The sequence below is a fragment of the Suricata suricatta genome, chromosome 13 (genome assembly GCF_006229205.1).
Source record: "Suricata suricatta isolate VVHF042 chromosome 13, meerkat_22Aug2017_6uvM2_HiC, whole genome shotgun sequence".
NCBI classification, from domain to species: Eukaryota; Metazoa; Chordata; class Mammalia; order Carnivora; family Herpestidae; genus Suricata; species Suricata suricatta.
This window is the reverse complement of record NC_043712.1, coordinates 70,644,911-70,661,666: the sequence shown is the minus strand read 5'-3', so window position 1 is coordinate 70,661,666 and position 16,756 is coordinate 70,644,911. Positions and strand designations below refer to the sequence as shown.

At 42.3% G+C, this 16,756-nt stretch overlaps 1 protein-coding gene across 7 annotated transcripts in view; it reads left to right on the top strand.

Annotated features, from left to right (window-relative positions):
- The window catches only part of TLE4 (TLE family member 4, transcriptional corepressor), a 136,906-nt gene that overhangs the window by 58,781 nt on the left and 61,369 nt on the right, over window positions 1-16,756 (top strand). For 4 of the 7 annotated variants that reach the window (XM_029919724.1, XM_029919720.1, XM_029919722.1 and 1 more), the window contains 2 exons: window positions 9,364-9,568; window positions 10,833-10,849. In XM_029919724.1, the coding sequence (XP_029775584.1) occupies window positions 9,364-9,568; window positions 10,833-10,849 (222 nt within the window). The remainder of the gene's footprint in view (window positions 1-9,363; window positions 9,569-10,832; window positions 10,850-16,756) is intronic. The other 3 variants (XM_029919721.1, XM_029919723.1, XM_029919719.1) reach the window with 1 other exon arrangement.

The window sequence follows — 16,756 nt, the reverse complement described above, 5'->3', positions numbered from 1 at the left end:
TCTATTCTACTTCTCCCTTGCTCGCTGGGCAATCCCCCACCAGATTTCATTTTCTTCTTTGGTCACTAAGGCCTACAGACACTTACCTTGGGCCTCATGTATGGGTGTTGGCCTGTGAAATGCTATACCGCATTCCAGCGAAGTGGGAGGATTCCCACTCCGCCAAGCGGTTCTCCAACAATTCAGCTCCATTCTGACTCTGTCTGCCTGGAGACAGCCTCCCGCCACCGCCCTGCAAGACATCGTCCTACCACCACGGCCTCTCCAGGTCCTCACCAGTGCTTCCAGAAGTTCCCAGCTTGGGTTCCAATTTGCTACAGCAGCTTACGGAACTCAGAGAAACATTTTACTTAACTAGATTAGCCATGCCTTCTAAAAGGCTGTACCTCAGGAACAGGAAGATGGGAGAGATGCATAAGACAAAATACAGGGAAAGGGTGTGGAGGTCCCGTGCCCTCCTAGTGCACATTCTCTCCAACTCCCCCCGTGTTCATCACTCGGGGAGCTTTCCCAACCCTATCCTTTAGACTTTTTACAGAGGCTTTGTCACAATTGATTAGATCATTGGCAGCTTATGAGAGGCAGGCTGCAAGTTCTGACCTTCTGATCACATGGTTGGTTCTCCTGGCAACCACCCCCATCCATCCTTAGGTGGTTTCCAAAAGTCACCTCATTAACATAACATAAGACGCCTTTGCTGCTCTCCTTGCTTAGGAAATCTCTTAAGGATTCTCTGTGCCAGAAATAGTGGACAGAGACCAAATATATAATTCTCACTATAATCACAACATCACACATATCACAACCTGGTTCAGTATTTTTCGAATTGTGAGTCAAACTTGTGAGTGTGCAGTGAAATCAATTCAGTGAGCCTTGGTCAACATTTTCTATTAAGTAGTAAAAGAGAATAGAAAATAATACAGCGAGCTGTACATACTATTTGATATCGTTTGTTAAAATTTTGTTTACATGTATATTCCCTGCACGTACACACCTGTGCACATGTAAATAGCACACATAGGAACTTTGGTCAACATCTTGGAGAGCAGCACATCTCGGTATCATCTTAGATTCAATCTACTTTTGAAGGTCGGTTGCATGATGACTTGAAGAACCTAAAGCGTATCGCTTTTTTAAACACAGCTTGACTTTTTAAAAGTCTGCTGAAATAACTAAAAAGAACTTTTCTGAGCAGGATCCCCTAGCTTGGTGATTTTAGTGACTAAAACAGAAAACAGAAGCATCAGTTTCAGTAAGATAATATGTTAAAAATCTCTAAAGAAAAAAAAAATCTTTCAGAAGCTTAAACAAGCCTCCAGGAACTTCTATTTCTCTTGTTAATTTGCTTAGAATTACCTTTCCTAGTAAACTATGGACCTATTCAGAAAAAAATCTGACAGGATCTCAGATGGGAAAGTTAACATAAGTCAGATTTGGGGGATTTTTTCTGCTTTTTTCTTGCCATGATTGCTCTGTGAGTGAAACTGCAAGGTAATAGAGCCCTCGGCACGGATGACACATCCTGTTCCTTGTCTTCCCCGTATAGACCAGCCTCGGCCGTGAGAAAATTCCTGTCTCAGGGAGCATCTTCCTTGGGTTGCTCTCACTGCAGGTCTTTCTCCCCCCCCCCCCCCCCAGTTTATGTTTGTGTTTAAGTCGTTGGAGTGAGTTAGGGATTATCTTCTTTTGAAAAGTTCTTTTGTTCTTTTTATTCTTGCTTCTTTCCATATATTCACGTACCAGCTTTTGCTAAACATACTTGTTGAAAGCAAGAACTCCCCATCTTTTGGCCAGAAGGGCACATCTTACTTTCCCCACCCCAACAATTCCAAGGAAATGGAAAGAACTGAAATCAACACCGTACTCATCATGTAGACATGGCAGTGAACATTTTGCCTTTTGTGTGTGTCTGCCGAACATCACAAGGACGGTTTACCTTGTGATACGTCAGCATGCATCTTCTATGAACGAGGGTCTTTTCCTACAGAAGGACGATACAGTTAACACATCTATCTCCTAATCTCAGTCCACAGACTGTCTGGGGTAGCACATTTTCTTCCTAGCAGTTTCCCTCCAGTCTATGTCTCAACACTCACACGTGTCTTTATTACTAGACCTCTGCCATCTTCTCTAAGGTACGACAGCCCCCAAAGCATTTATTTTGTGACTTTGGCATTTTGGAAGATTCTAGACCAGTCCTGTGGCATGTCTCATAATCTGGATTTGTCTGATTGTTTCTTCATGTTTAGATTCAGGTTAAGTATTTTGAGTAAAAATACTACCTAGGGGCTGTTATATATTTACAGTTGTATCACTTTACTGGGGAAGCTCAGTAATCTGGGCTGATGCTTGACACATGAATCATTTGGCCCCCAACCACTGTTTACCCATTGGTTTTAGTCTCTGTTGATGCCATTAATACATTTGGAGTGGTAAAATGGTAAATTTTAAATTGTTTCTCCTTGTAAATTAATATTCTGCGAAGAAGGATTCTTCTCCCCACCGTGTGTGTGTATGTGTGTGTGTGTGTGTGTGTGTGAACACGTGGACTTCTGGATACCTTTTTCCAGAGATAGCAGTCACCATTTATTGAGTGTTTCTTACTTGCCCAGCACTTTGCTAAAGATTTTATGGGCATGACCTCATAGAATTCTCCCAACACCCTTGAGGAATACATTTTAAAACTGCTCCCACTTTTTACATGAAGAAACTAAGGCCCGGACACATTAAGTGGCTGACTCCTGCCTCTGTAGATGGCGATGATTCCAGCCGGTGGCTCTGACGCCCCCTCTTTGTGGCGCATCTCTGAGTGCCCTTCCAGATCTCCTTTCTCAGACTCAGCCCAGCCCCCACAGGCAGTGCCCTCACAGAAGGGTGTCGTCAAAGTTCAGAGAGTGTAGACACCAGCCCAGTCCTGGGCCCCTCCCCTGGACTCTGTGCTGCCTCCTCTTTCCAGGCTTCTCTTAAGGTCACTGGGTCCACCATTACTTCTCTCTCAGCCCAGTGTCTCCTGGTTGGCTCAAGGCCCACACGCATACACCTTGGCCACCTTGGATGAAGGGTGTTGTGAATTTGGGAGCCATTCCCTAGTCCCGGGCCCCATAATGCCCCCAGCCCCACCTGTTTTCTTTGGGTGCTGTGGCCCCCACTCCTGGAAACTGTTTCTTAAAATGAGTTATAATCTATTATCATTATTCCTTATAATGTTTAATATGCCTCAAGTTCTGCCAGCCAGACAACCTCGTAGTTACTGTCTGGGTGTCACTCCCCATTAGTGTGGATCCCTTTCTGACTCCTCTCCATAGTGGGCTCGCCATGCACTTTTTTTTTTTTTTTCTTAAAGAAGTGAAGGTATGGCACTAAGCATGCTAATCGCTCCTGGGGTGTCATTGCTAATAAGAAGGATCCTTTTTTTTTTTTTTTGAGGATTTTTCTGTGGTCCATAGCATAGTAGAGATGAGAGGTGGTGGCTAAAACACCCTGTCCGGGCTCCAGGCGGAGCTGTCCGGGATGGCTGGGATCTGTGTTCTCCTGAGGCCTTGTTCTTACGCTGCTCCTGCTTGGTCACTGGCCTTTTGGCCGCTGGTGCTCAACAGCTGGGGACATTGGATTAAAAATGCCTGTTTTTTTGTTTGTTTGTTTGTTTGTTTTTTTTTTTCAGAAGGACCACATTTCAAAAGACATTTCCTGTGAACTTGATTCGCTCCCAAGTCCCTTTCTATCCTTCGTTCCAAACTTGAAACTGCAGGGAAATAATTCTTTGTTACAGAAACTCCAGTAAAAAGCTATTAACGGAATTGAGGCTATGTCTACCACCTCATTGCTGTATATTTTCAGAAGTAATTACTGGCTATTTTTCAAAATTAAATTAATTATCTTAATGGAATGCTTACTTGTCTAAGTTTAAAGTTCACTCCATTTTAATGTTTATTCTCTCCAATGGCCCATCAAGGGAACTGAAGAAAGGATTTTTATTTTGTGTTGTGGTTTGAGATAAGAGAGTGTTTTGGGTTGTTTTTTTCTCTGCCTCCCTGCCCCCCACCGCCTTTTTAAATAAGCATCTGAAAGATAGTAATAGTCTAGGGAGCTCAGTGAGACGAGTTTTTCCAAGATAAGTGTCTTTCTCAGTATGTTTTTCTCAGTTATGGTTACACAGAATATATTTAATTGGTACTATAGTCTATGCCCTTCTTTGATTTTTGACTGTTTATCTTATAAAATCATTATTTTTTTTAACTTGTTTGAATTAGAACGGTGATTTAGCTTAAATTATTCTAGTGACAAGTCAGAGTTGAACTATGTACTCTTAACACACATTTCCTTTCATTCTGTCTTTAAAAAAGCAGGTAGTTTGCGTTTCTCAGCATGACCGTAGGATGAAGTAGTAAACCTTGCAGGTTAATCGCTCTGAAATTAATCACGGATAGGGCAGCATCTGAGGACAGAGGGCACCACGGGTTCCCCATGGGAGGCTTTCCTCCTGTCTTAGGGCAGGCCTTTAGGTTACACTGCGCTCAGCTTCTGAAACAATATGCAAGGTAACCTGGTCCTCTTCCTGGGAATCTGCTTTGGGTTTTCCTCTGTTGATGAGAAGACTTGACAGAGTCTTGTTTGGATTGATTTCTTGGATGTTATTTGAAATTTAACAGATTGAAGCCATTTTATTTTCAATCGAGGAAAAGGGTGGGCTTCAGTTGGTTTGTTGGTGACTCTGCTTGTATTTAAAGAAGACAGTGTCTTGTGCGTTTGTTTTATTGACTAATGTCAATGCATACTGCCACTCCACTGGTAGGATAGTTTCTAAGTGTGAACTCATAAAGAAGCTTCAAAATGACCGCAGAATACAGAAAGGGTGGTCTGTTTCCTTGGTGTAAGGATTTTAAGACCTACTATATTATTTCTGGATATGTCTTACATTTCTGTAATAGATCTTTGGGTGACTTATTTAGTCTGCTTTTTATCTTATAATTTTGTATTTTAAGCACTTGCTAAAAATCACTCCTTTCTACGGGTGCCCTGCTGAGTGTGCTTTTTTGTTTGATATTTTGTATGGATAGTGGATGACTTGTGTAATGGGTTCATGGTAGCCCTTTCTCATTCTTTTTTTCCTCTCCTAAGCTCAAGGCATAGTCTATTCAACAATGACTGTAATTTGGATGTTGCCGTTATTAAGATCTTTGAAAGGGCTTTGTAATTTTGGTATAATAACATGTGAAAAGTTACAACTTCTCAATGCAGTGTGGCATCCTGGAACAGAACAGTGGCATTTAGTGGAAAAACTAGAGCAATCTGAATCAAGTCTGTAGTTTAATAGTAATGTAGTACTATGTTAAGTTTTTAGTTTTGGTCATTTGTGTGGTTATGTAAGTTATTAACTTTAATGGAAGCCAGGTAAGGGGCATATAGGAACTCTTCCTATTTAGTGGAAATTTAATAATATCAAAAACTTTATATGTGTGGTCATATGACTAAATGGGGGTGAGTTAGGTGCCAGGGGTACAGAGGCTTGAGGTTGGTCTCTTCTCTGCAGAACCTCTCAATCTCGCTGGCAAGCCCGAGGCCATCTCAGCCATGAGATGACGCATAACAGTACCTTTTCAAGGCAGCCTGTGCAGTGAATGTGACAGGGAGTCTTGTGAGATCCTAGACACAGGGGACATTTGAGAGGCCTTTGCAGAACAGGTGAAACAGGAGGTGAACTGGGATGGGTGACTACAACTTGGTGAAAGAAAGGTGAGGTTGTTTTCAGAGATGGAGAAGACATAAATGGAGGGGAAGAACATGCTAGTGATGGTGGAGGAAGCATTTATTGGAATTCAAGTGAGCTAATGGAGGTTTGCTGTAATCAAGAGTATGATAAGGATCTGTGGGTATGGTGGTAGTAGAAATACAAGGAATTATTTGATAATTGATAGGATTTGGTGATAATGGATCTAGGAGCACAGAAGAAAAACATACGGATTGTGGCTGATGATCTTAGGGCAGTGGAAGTTACCTAGGGCGTTTGTGTTCAACATTTTCATTCTCAGGGAATATTGGACTGCCAAGTAGAGTTGTCTGGCAAGAAGTTAGACTGGGCCTACCAGAGCATGGGAAAGGAGCACATGGTTGCAGACTGTTCCTTTTTAGAGAGCAGGAAAAGAAAAAAGCCAAGACGGAAATCTAGGGGGGGAGCATTGAGAGAAGTAGAGAGAGGCCTTGGGGATCACTGCAGGATTTCTGAACCAGGCAGAGGAAGGTTTCTGAAAGGAGGGTGTGCAGTCTGTGGCTGCATGTATGTCAGAGAGAGAAAATTGTAAAATTTTGAAGTAATTGCTGTCTGGGTGGTCAGTTTTATGAGAAGGGTGGGCCTGGAATCCAAATTATAGGGGGTTAAGGAGGAAGAGGGCGTGTGTCTGTGCAGGGGTGGGGGGTTGCTCAGAAGTGGGGAGAGCAAATTTATACTAGTTTTTAGAGAAGTTTGGCTTCTCTACACACACACACACACACACACACACACACACACACACACAGGCCAGCAGCTGAAGAGGGCAAAAGAAGGTGGTTTTAATTAAATTTAACAAACATTTATCAAGTGCCAGTTATGTGCAGGGCACCATGTTAGGGGCAGTGGAGGTCACAAAAAGTCATTAAAATATAGTGTTTTTTCCCTCCTGAAAAAGTGCTACCTCAAGTTCTTTCTGTGTTCACCAGGCAATTCATCTTAAACCTAATGCTAGGGATGCTGGCACCCAGCTTGCCAGCAGCTGGAGGGCAGGGAGGGAACTGGGTGATAGACAGCAATGGAGGGGAGAGGACAATCCGGAGAGGGTGGGGGAAGGGTCTCGGCCCCCTCCTTCCTCCCAGATGGACAGGTAGACATTGAGGAGCAAGGACCTCAGAGCTGCTTTGAGGTCCACTAGTGAGTGGCATGTGCGCCAGACTCCAGGGGTAAGGTTTCTGCCTTTGAAAAGTGCCTGGTTGAATGGAAAAATGAGGATGATAGTGTTTATATTTTGTCCTGCCAGAAAAAAGTAGCAGTGAAACACCTGGATCTTTGAAGGTTTGTTTTTGACCGAGGTTTGTTGGTTTTTTTTGTTTTGTTTTGTTTTTTGTTTGTTTGTTTGTTTTTTTAATGTCTAATGAAAGAGACACACATATTTTGAAATCGCCCAGATATTCTGTCCGGATGCCTGCAGTGAGCTAGGCTTTGTGTCATAGGTAGACTCCCAGAGCTTGGAGTCCAGGGAAGGTGATAAGAGAAACACATTTGCAGGCTCTTAATAAATGCTCACCAGTTGAACTCTGATCTGAAGTAGAAAGTGGCTGCATGCCCCAGCCACACGCACAAAGTATTAGGGGATATAGAGCAGAAAGGGAGTCTGAGCATTGTCTGGCTATTTCAGTGGAGTGAGGTTTTGAAATAAATTTGCTACATACTTACCAAAAGTCTTTGTTTTCTTTAGGACATTGTTTTGTGCACATTTAGAACATGTGATCCTGGGCTCATACTTTTTGGTCACAACTAAGTAACGGCATATAATGAATTAGGACCATGATCTTGGCTACTCAAATGAAAAAATACATTACTTTGAACTCTTGGGACAGGTAGTGTTTGCAAGACCGCAGGGTGGCCGTGAGTTGGTGGAACGTCTGGATCGCTGCTCCAGTTTTTCCGTTTTATATATGTAAACGTGCTCAAAGTGGCAATGCTTTATTGATTATATTTTAACTGCACATAGTCAGAATATAGTTGCTGGTCAATTGGAGAAAGAGCTAATTAGTGCTATACTTTGGCTTTTATCATCAGACACAGGCAGACATGTTAGAGGGGAAGAGGAAGGAAATAAAAGTCATTTGAGGAGGAGAAAATATATTCACTTTTTTCATTGAAGTATTCTATATATTTTTAATTTTTTTTTAATATTTATTTATTTGAGAGAGAGTACATGAGCAGGGAAGGGGCAGAGAGAGGGGAGGGGGGAGACATAGACTCTGAAGCATGCTCCAGGCTCTGAACTGTGAGCATAGAGCCCGACGCCGGGCTAGAACTTGTGAACTGCAAGATCATGACCTGAGCCGCTCAACCAGCTGAGCCACCCAGGCCCCCCTAAATACATATTTTTAAAAAAGCATTTCAGGATCCTTTTTGCCAGTGAAGGGCAGCAGCACACACCACCCCACACATTGTTTTAAAGACTATTTTGTGCAGTCCTGCTTAGAAAGCCGATAGAAGCCTCTTCAGCTGTCACAGGATAGACCCGACAAGTGATTTATTTAGAGGCATTAGTTAAAATGTAATCGCTACAAAAGTTAGTCGGAGAGTGTCTCAGCACTGGTTCTCCTCCAGCACTGTAAAGCAGGGTCTCCAGGGGAAGGGGGCTCCTGTCGAGGGACATGTTTAACTTGACACCCTCCCGCCCCCTCCCGCCCCTTCCTGCGTCCCCTCCCCCACCTCCTCCCCACTCCAGGGAGGCCGCAAGGCCTGCCCAGAGCGGTTCCTGGAGCTGAGCTTGATGTGGCCTCTGCTGGGGTCAAGCACTCCCATTCCAGCCTCTCAAGGGCTTTCTCCATGTGTTGCCAGTGTGCTGGTAAAAATGACTTTAAACTCTTGTCAGCACAGTTACTGGTGCATGCATCACAGTCCCCCTCAGATAAACCTGTCACAACACAGGGACGGCCGCCGGAGAAGAGTGCAAGGGCAGGCCTCTAGCTTTCCATTCGAGCATCACTAAACGTGCACAGAGTGCCCAATTATTTCAGCATTATTGAGCAAGCCTACAGGAGGACCCAGGCCTTGCTACATTAGATTTTCTTTAGTAATTTGCTCAAGTACCGCTGAGGACACTTAAAGGGCTTAAAACGGTGGCTGCAACCAGTTTCCTTTTCTGGGTTGTTAATTCAGGTTTTCTCTTTCAAATTAACTCTCGCTGCGTGCTGTGCAGCGGTTCTGGGAGAACTGTTTAACACTAATTTTCTCAATTTTCAGCTTTTTTTGGTTCAACATAACTGCTTTAACAGTTAGTCACGTATATGTTTTGATTAGAAATGTATGATAGCAAGGCCTTCTGTTTTGGAGAACAAAATATGAACATTTTGTTAAAGAACTCTGCCTCTCGGCTGTTAAAAGTCACTTAGCTAATTTCACTATTTAAAAATTAAGTTCTGCACAGTGCAGTGCAAAAACCCCTCAGATCCAAAAAAGCATTTCTCCATTATATGTTTCACTCCCTCCCATTCTAAGAAGTAGGTGTACGAAAGACGAATCTTTCCTTCGTGGGTGCTGGGTTTTCCACGGTCTCTTGGCACCTCTTTTCTTTTTCCGGGCGGGGGCAGGAGCAGATGTAGGGAACAAGTTCAATATCTTTGTCTCGTTTCTCACAGCAGCAACAACTCCAGGCCCAGCATTTGTCACATGGACATGGTCTGCCCGTGCCTCTGACCCCACACCCTTCGGGGCTTCAGCCCCCTGCCATTCCACCCATCGGGAGCAGTGCTGGCCTTCTGGCCCTCTCCAGTGCTCTGGGAGGCCAGTCCCACCTTCCAATTAAAGACGAGAAGAAGCACCATGACAATGATCACCAAAGAGGTTAGTGATTCTGTGTCAATCTGCTGTTACCTGCCCGCTGCTGAGGGCGGCTTCCGGATACCATTTTGTATTCTGGTGCTGGATTTCACTTTACCAGTGACTCCATAGAGGGTTTCTGCGGGAAGGGAAATCAATGATTGGAGGCAGTCTCTTTCCAGAGGATACCCTAGCGGTTAGCAGGAGTTAATGCAGTCCCCGAAGGCAAGGGGTCCCGTTTCCTGGTTACTGCGTTTGATCCCCTGCTACCTCCTGTGTTCCCCCAGCCTAAGTCAGTAATGACATCCCACCGTGCTCCATGTTGGAAGTAGTGAGTAGCATCAGTTGCTCATTTTGACCTGTTCTGTTTTGTGGAAAGCCTTGCTGATAAAGACTCAACTTGATCATTTGACAGAGCCAATTATTATTTATAAATCAGATCAGCCGGTCTGGTGCAGTAAAAGTCTTGCAGGTGAGAAAACAATTTTAGAAGTTTTAGTCCTTGAGAAAGTACAGCCCACGTTAATGAAATGTTGGCTTACCTACCTCTCTCACACAGGCTGTCTAGAAGCATGAAATGAGCTCCCTCTCTTCCTAGAAGAGCAGCACAATTATTTATGCAAATAATTGATTTAAAGGACAGTTGGGCTCCTTCTAGATTGGTTTCTTCCCTCCATTAAAGTATATTAGATACTTTTATGTGACCATATGTTTGTATGGTGGTTACTAATAATTTTTATTTGTCAGTGGCAGAAAAGCTAATGAAGAAGTTTCTCCCACCATTCCTTTGTGGGAATTTAGTTAGCACAAGGGTGGTTCGTTGGTTAGAAGGTGTGATTGTAATTAAAACTTCGTATCTACTCTTGTGTCAGTGTCATTACCACAAATTATAATCTTGGGTAAATGATTTTTATCACCTAGACATAAATTTCCCCTCTCTGATGTTGGAAACACTGTAATATTTGTTGGCCAGTTACGGTGGTGCTGTGATGCAGAGCTGAGGCATGACTGTAAACATCTTTATGAACGAACGGACAAGTCAGTAAGGCATATAAATAATCTGAATATCCAGCTTTGGTTTCTGAAATTGTGTCGAAGGTAGATTGGCACTTTGTATGTGGATCTGGTCAGATAACATTAATAATTAACTCTAATGTAAAGTTGACATCTGTGCCATTTATTATTTAGCAGAGATCAAGTTTGATAAATGCATGATTTTATGTAAACTAACTGGTACTTTTCTTTTCCCTTCTTCCTACCACCTGTGCTGCCGCTGTTTGGCCTGTAGACAGAGACTCCATCAAGGTAGGACTCAAACCCACAGATTGAGGAATGGCTTATGAGGTTTCCGAATGATTTGAATAAGTCTAGTAATGGATTCTTTGAAATGTACAGAATGATTTGGGGGGGCTTTACCAAGTAGTGGTCACCTGCATTGTTTGGACTACTTTCAGTTGTGTGAGGGAGTGTTCTGAAAACACTGGTCTTCTTTTGCCATCACAGTCTGATTTGTAGGCCAAGCGCGGCCCACGGGAGGTCCGGCTCGCCTGGCACATTTCATTACGTCCTGCTGTGGAGGAAGAATGACGATTTTTTTCCCCGCTTAGGCTCTGGCTGTAAGATAAATAATCATGAAAAGTAAATAAATTGATTTATAAGAAATACACCTTGGTCTCATTTTAGAAAACAATTCCATCCTACAAAACTCCTTAACAAAACATTTGTTTAAAAGAGTTTTTCATTGGGGCGCCTGAAGTGGCTCAGTCGGTTTAGCGTCCGATTCTTAATTTCGGCTCAGGCCATGATCCCAGGGTTGTGGGATCGAGCCCCGTTTTCAGCTCTGCACTGAGCATGGAGCCTGCTTGGGATTCTCTCTCTCTCCCTCTCTCTGACTTTCTCTCTATCCCTCTCTCTCAAAATAAAATTAAAAAAATTTTTGTTTAGATCTAAAAGGAATGACCCCATTAAAAAAAAAACATTTTTCTTTGCCAGAAAGAAATTTATTTCTTTATTTAATAACATCTTGTTTTCCAGTATAGTAAGTTATTCTTTGTAGGTTTTGCCTTTCTCTTATCTGCCTTTTTATCTCTTTATAGACAAGTTGTAGGGAAAGAGGAAAGGTATTTGGGGCCTAATGATTTGGATGTGATTGTGTAACCCCAGACTGGGTTGTGCTCAGAATGCTAGAATTTATGTAGGAAGCAAACAAGAAAAACAGGCCACCATGGCAGGACAGGAGTAAAATATGAAAATTGCTTGACCACTTTTGAGCCAGGCATGGCGTAAATGTGCCTCTGCATCATGCACAATTGTATATGTAACATGCGTCGTATTTTGTCAAGAATAGACGGAAAGGATAGTTCTCAAGCACCGGGCAAGGCACAGATGCTGTCAGTTCTTTTCCTTATATTTTGCAACAGTTGATTGTTTTGGATCATACGCAGTTCTAACTCTTGTAGTTTTTAATGAAGTCATGTTTACGAAGACTGAAATCTTCCCTCGAAACCACCTGTGCTACCCCTTTGAACACCTCTTGACTCCTTGTCTTTTTTCCAGAACCCTTACATAATGGAAAATAAAAATTAAGTGCATCTATTTTACCCTTCAAGAGTCTTTGTAATTCGAAAGGGCATATGTACACCTATAGAGATGTCAACATTTACAAATGAAACTGCACACAATGAATTATTTACTTATGCTTTTACAGTTGTGTGTTTTGTTGTAGAATATGCATATCAATATGTAGATTTTAAAAGCAGTTTTAATCTGAGTGAAGTAAGCGTTCCACACATGTGTACTAAGGAAGTAGTGAGTAAATGCATCGACCAGGATTTTAGCTGATAGCAGCCCTTGGAAAGCCTGTCTAGTAATTCTGAGGCCAAGCATATAAACACTCCCTGCCTTCTTAGGATAAATACATACCTTTAGGCAGGCCAGCAAACTAAACAAAAGCTCCTTCCTGCCCCCCTCTCAGAAGCCTGTGGAAATATTTATACTCCAGTGCACACTTTTGCGTCAATTACATTTTATATTCCCTTGTGCCAGAGTAGGGTGTATTTCGAAATCCTCTATAATCATTCAGGACGAGTCTGGGAGTGAGTGTCTAGCCAGAAGCCAGGGGGAAAACAAAAAGCAAATAGAAGTGGATGATTTGCCCTGATTTATTATGGAATAGTGGCTATAAATAGCTGTTTCTCGGCCGTTACCATGCTCAGATTTGAAGTTGTGTCAGCTTTGGGGCCGTGCTGTGGCTTCGCAAGGTGAAACAAGTTTGCTAATTTTCGTAAATGTGTTCTGTGATGCTCAGAGAAGCAGTTAGTTGCCTGTTTCATTGATCGTCCTCATCCTCCCTTAAGTGGCTCCTGGTTAAGAGGGGCTTTTTATGATTGTCTGCTGTGTGACTTGAGATGGTTTTTATCAGCCAGAGCGTGCCAGTCACCTGCAGCTGGAGTCAGGCTTGTATGAAATAATTTATTCATGCAGGATAATGCTCCTTAACATTTAACAGGTAATGAACGTGACATAAATTTCCTTCTTGCTTTTAATTTTTCCCTTTCCTCTTCTAATGTGCAAACAGGCAGCTCTGGTACTCTAAATAATAAGTAATTTTTGGCCATCTGTCAAAAGGAAATTTCAATACAAATTTAAATTAATGGTGCCTGAAATTTTTTATAGCTCCTCTAAAAGCCTCTAATGTGCAGAAAATTCTGAATCTGCTGGTAGTAATTAGTGTTGCATGTAATGAGGATGTGGGCAATGTTATACAGCCCCAGTGTAACATTTTGATATGGTAGCAAAATTTTGATTTATACAAGGTTGTGGATGGGTTTAATTGTGAGAGACACTTTTAAAATGTTTTCTTGATGTTACAGATTATTAAACAGGGCAGATTTCAGAATAGCTCATAAAATGTAATTTAAACTTACTGTAAAGATTCAGATAATTAAGGTGCTGTACCTTTTTAGGTGTCAGGTAAATGAGAGAAATTCGCTTGTTAAAGTGTTGCGCCTTTTTCTTCCTTTTTCTTTTCTCTCCTTGGAGGTTCTGTGGCCACTAAACCCATGCTGTTGGCTTTATTGATCTCGTGTTCTATAGCTCCAGTAGCCAAGTTCATTCCTAAGCCTTTTATTTACAGGTCTGTACCTGAAGTCTTTGAACAAGGGTCGAGAAGGTAAATATGGACCCAAAGGAGGAAGTGCTGTAGAGGGCCAAGCATCGGCTTGTTTGGTGTCAAGAAACCAGAACGGTGTGGATTCTAGGGCTGTTGACGCGAGGGCCCAGGCTCCTGCCTTCCATTTGGCTCTCTAGTAACTCCATGTGCCCAAGACGAAGTCCCAGAAACACGGGCCCTGGTCCACTCGTGTCCATAGTGGCAGGTTGGGAGGCCCGGGTTTAGCTCTCCACCAGGCCCCCGGATGAGGCTCCTCTTCTCTCCTGACCTGGGGCTTTCTCACCATCTTCTGGCACATCCAGGACCATTTCTCTCAGGCCTTGAAACAGCATAAGCAAAACCAAGGAGACATTTTCTAGTGTGGTGGAACCTTCCACTGCTAAAGGGGTAAGAGTTAGTTGGCTCCAAAGTGGGGACAGAGCAGACATTCCCATATCCTGCGGGAACCTGCCCAGTTGCTGGCCCTAGTTCATGAAGGGAAGTCATTGTGGCTCCTCACATCACTCTTCCATTTTGATCTGAGGGGCTGATGAGAGGATAATGGATCAGAGCTATGAAGGCCAACTTACCCAAAACCTTGTAGGAATCTGAGGTTGAGAACTTAGTCTTATTTCCCTCGGGTGTCTACACAACTCTACTACCTTCTAGCAAATAATAGATACCCAGATCAAGACCAGCTTGAATAGAAACACAAAAACCGCAAAATTCACTGTCACCAACTATTGGTAAACTCCATGGCCCCTCTCAAATTGATACTGTGCAAACTTTGTTATTTTATTAGTCCTTTAAATATATATTATGTATCCTGTTTTGTATCCCAAATGCATAACCTCCTTGAGTCAGACCTGTGAAGGATTGGCCATCCTTTTGGTAAAATATAGCATAAGTACATTTTTCCCCTCCAAAGTGGTGGTGGTTTTCTTTTACTATTTTCATTGGATTGTTTTCCCCAAAATGCAGTGTTCATCACCAGAGTCTGATCTTCTTTAGTGACTTACTTGTCCATTGCCAGATTAATCTCCAGTAACAGCATACCATCTTAAAATGCCATGTTTACATTTCCACAGAGTCCGCCAATATGGCACTTAAAATTTTTGAAATTCTTGCTAGTATAAGTATGGATGGTGCACTTTATTTTTCTAAACTTACATGCAGTTATTTTTTCAAGCAAAATGCTTTTCTGCAAGTGCGTATACTGCGTTTTCCCCCCTCTCCTTCATGGATTCTTCTGTTTGTTTCCGGGTTTTCAGAATGAAAACCTGCTCATTAGTTGCATCTAAGGCAATGCCTGTGTATTCTGCCTCTGCTATGTTTTGGTGTTTATTCTGTGTAGGTGATTAAAACATCATACTTTGCTTTTCTTCTTGTTTCCAATTCTTTTCTGTTGTCTATAAAGGTTTGTCAGTGCAGAATTAGACTAAGACTGTTTTTATATAAAAATTGAAGTGTATGATTCAGGCCAAGAAAACACTTTTACCTCATTAATTGGGTGTTACAGGTGAAAGTGGGTTTTTAGCCTGAATTAACAGAATGATTACTTCTGATTACCACTTTACTTTGTACATCAAGACTTAATGGTTAAGGTTCTGTTCCAGGATCTTGTGTGACCTGTGTGATTGGATGTTGTTTTGTTTTCTGTCTCAAAGGAGTATCAGTCTGAAAAGAGTGTGCCTTTTATATGTTTAGCCCTTTGGCATGTCTTGTGTGGGGGAAAGTGGAGAAGCAGCCACTTGAGAAAGAAAGGGGGGCCAGTGTGAAAGGGGGTAACCAAATGGCCCGGTCTGGTTTTGTTTTGAACACTCCCCCCACCCTCCCCCGTGCACCTGCTGAAGATAGGCATGTTTGTCATTTTACCACGTGGGAGAAAGCTTGATGGGATTGATTTTCATTACTGTAGACTTTAGAAAGACGTTACAGAAAGATAAAGGCATGAAGTAATAGGAGACTAGATTAAAAAGAGGAATAGATGACATCTATAATACACTGGCGAGAGGGTATAAACAAAACACCACCACCACTAAACTAAACTATATGGGAGCTTGCACGGTCTCCTATTTTCCCCTCAGTCATCAGTACTCAGAACAGAACGGATCTAAATAAGGCCTGTAACTTGGACACTGTGGTGTATCCACCCTAACCTAGGGGAAAGCAAGGTGGATTCTTACTCAGTCCCACTGCTGCGTGTGCATCTCAGTGTTCAGATTTCAACCGCAAAGGTGGGTGGGCGACTGGCATATGCGTAGTCTTTCAAATGCGAGGAAAGGTTTAGAGGTGTGAAGGCCCTGTCCAAGGTCACATAGGCAGTGCCATCCTCAAAAAAAAAGAGAAACTTTTTGGGTGACTCAGTCTTCTTTTTTGTTAATAAAAATTTGAAAAACTTGTAGGGAGAAGTAATAGTGCAAAGATCCTCTATGCACTTAACATCGAGGTATAAATAAGAGCTATCAGTTTATAGCCACATTGTAATCTGTTCCTTTACTTCTTTACTGAAGTAGGTTAAAGCAAATCCCAGATAGCATGCATTTGCCTTTATGTACTTCAGCGTGTAAAGTGAACACATCTCTTTAAATAATGGGCATTTTTTTTTTTTTTTGGTAACCGTAATGCCTTTAATCACTCAAGTAAAGATAATTATTTGATAGCTTCTAATGTCCAACCAACAAGCAGACTTCTTAGATGATTTCGAATAATTAATTTGCTTGAAATGGGGTCCAAATAGGATCAATTTTCATTTTGTTGTAGTACCTCTCGGGTTTCTTTTAATCTAAGTGTTTCCTTCACTTTTAAAAATTTCCTCTGCCACTGACTGGTTGACGAGCCTGGTCTGGCCCAGGTAGAAAGGCCCATATTCTAGATGTCTCTTTGTGCTTCCTGGCGGTGGCAAGAATGCTTTCTCCTGAATCGTACTGGGAAACGTCTTTTTCTTATGAAGGGAGAATGGTTAGAAGAATGACCCCTAGGTTTGCATGTACGTGTTGGCGATGAACAGTTTAATGAGGCTTATTAATAAACAAAGGCATAAATATCTACAAATGATGCTG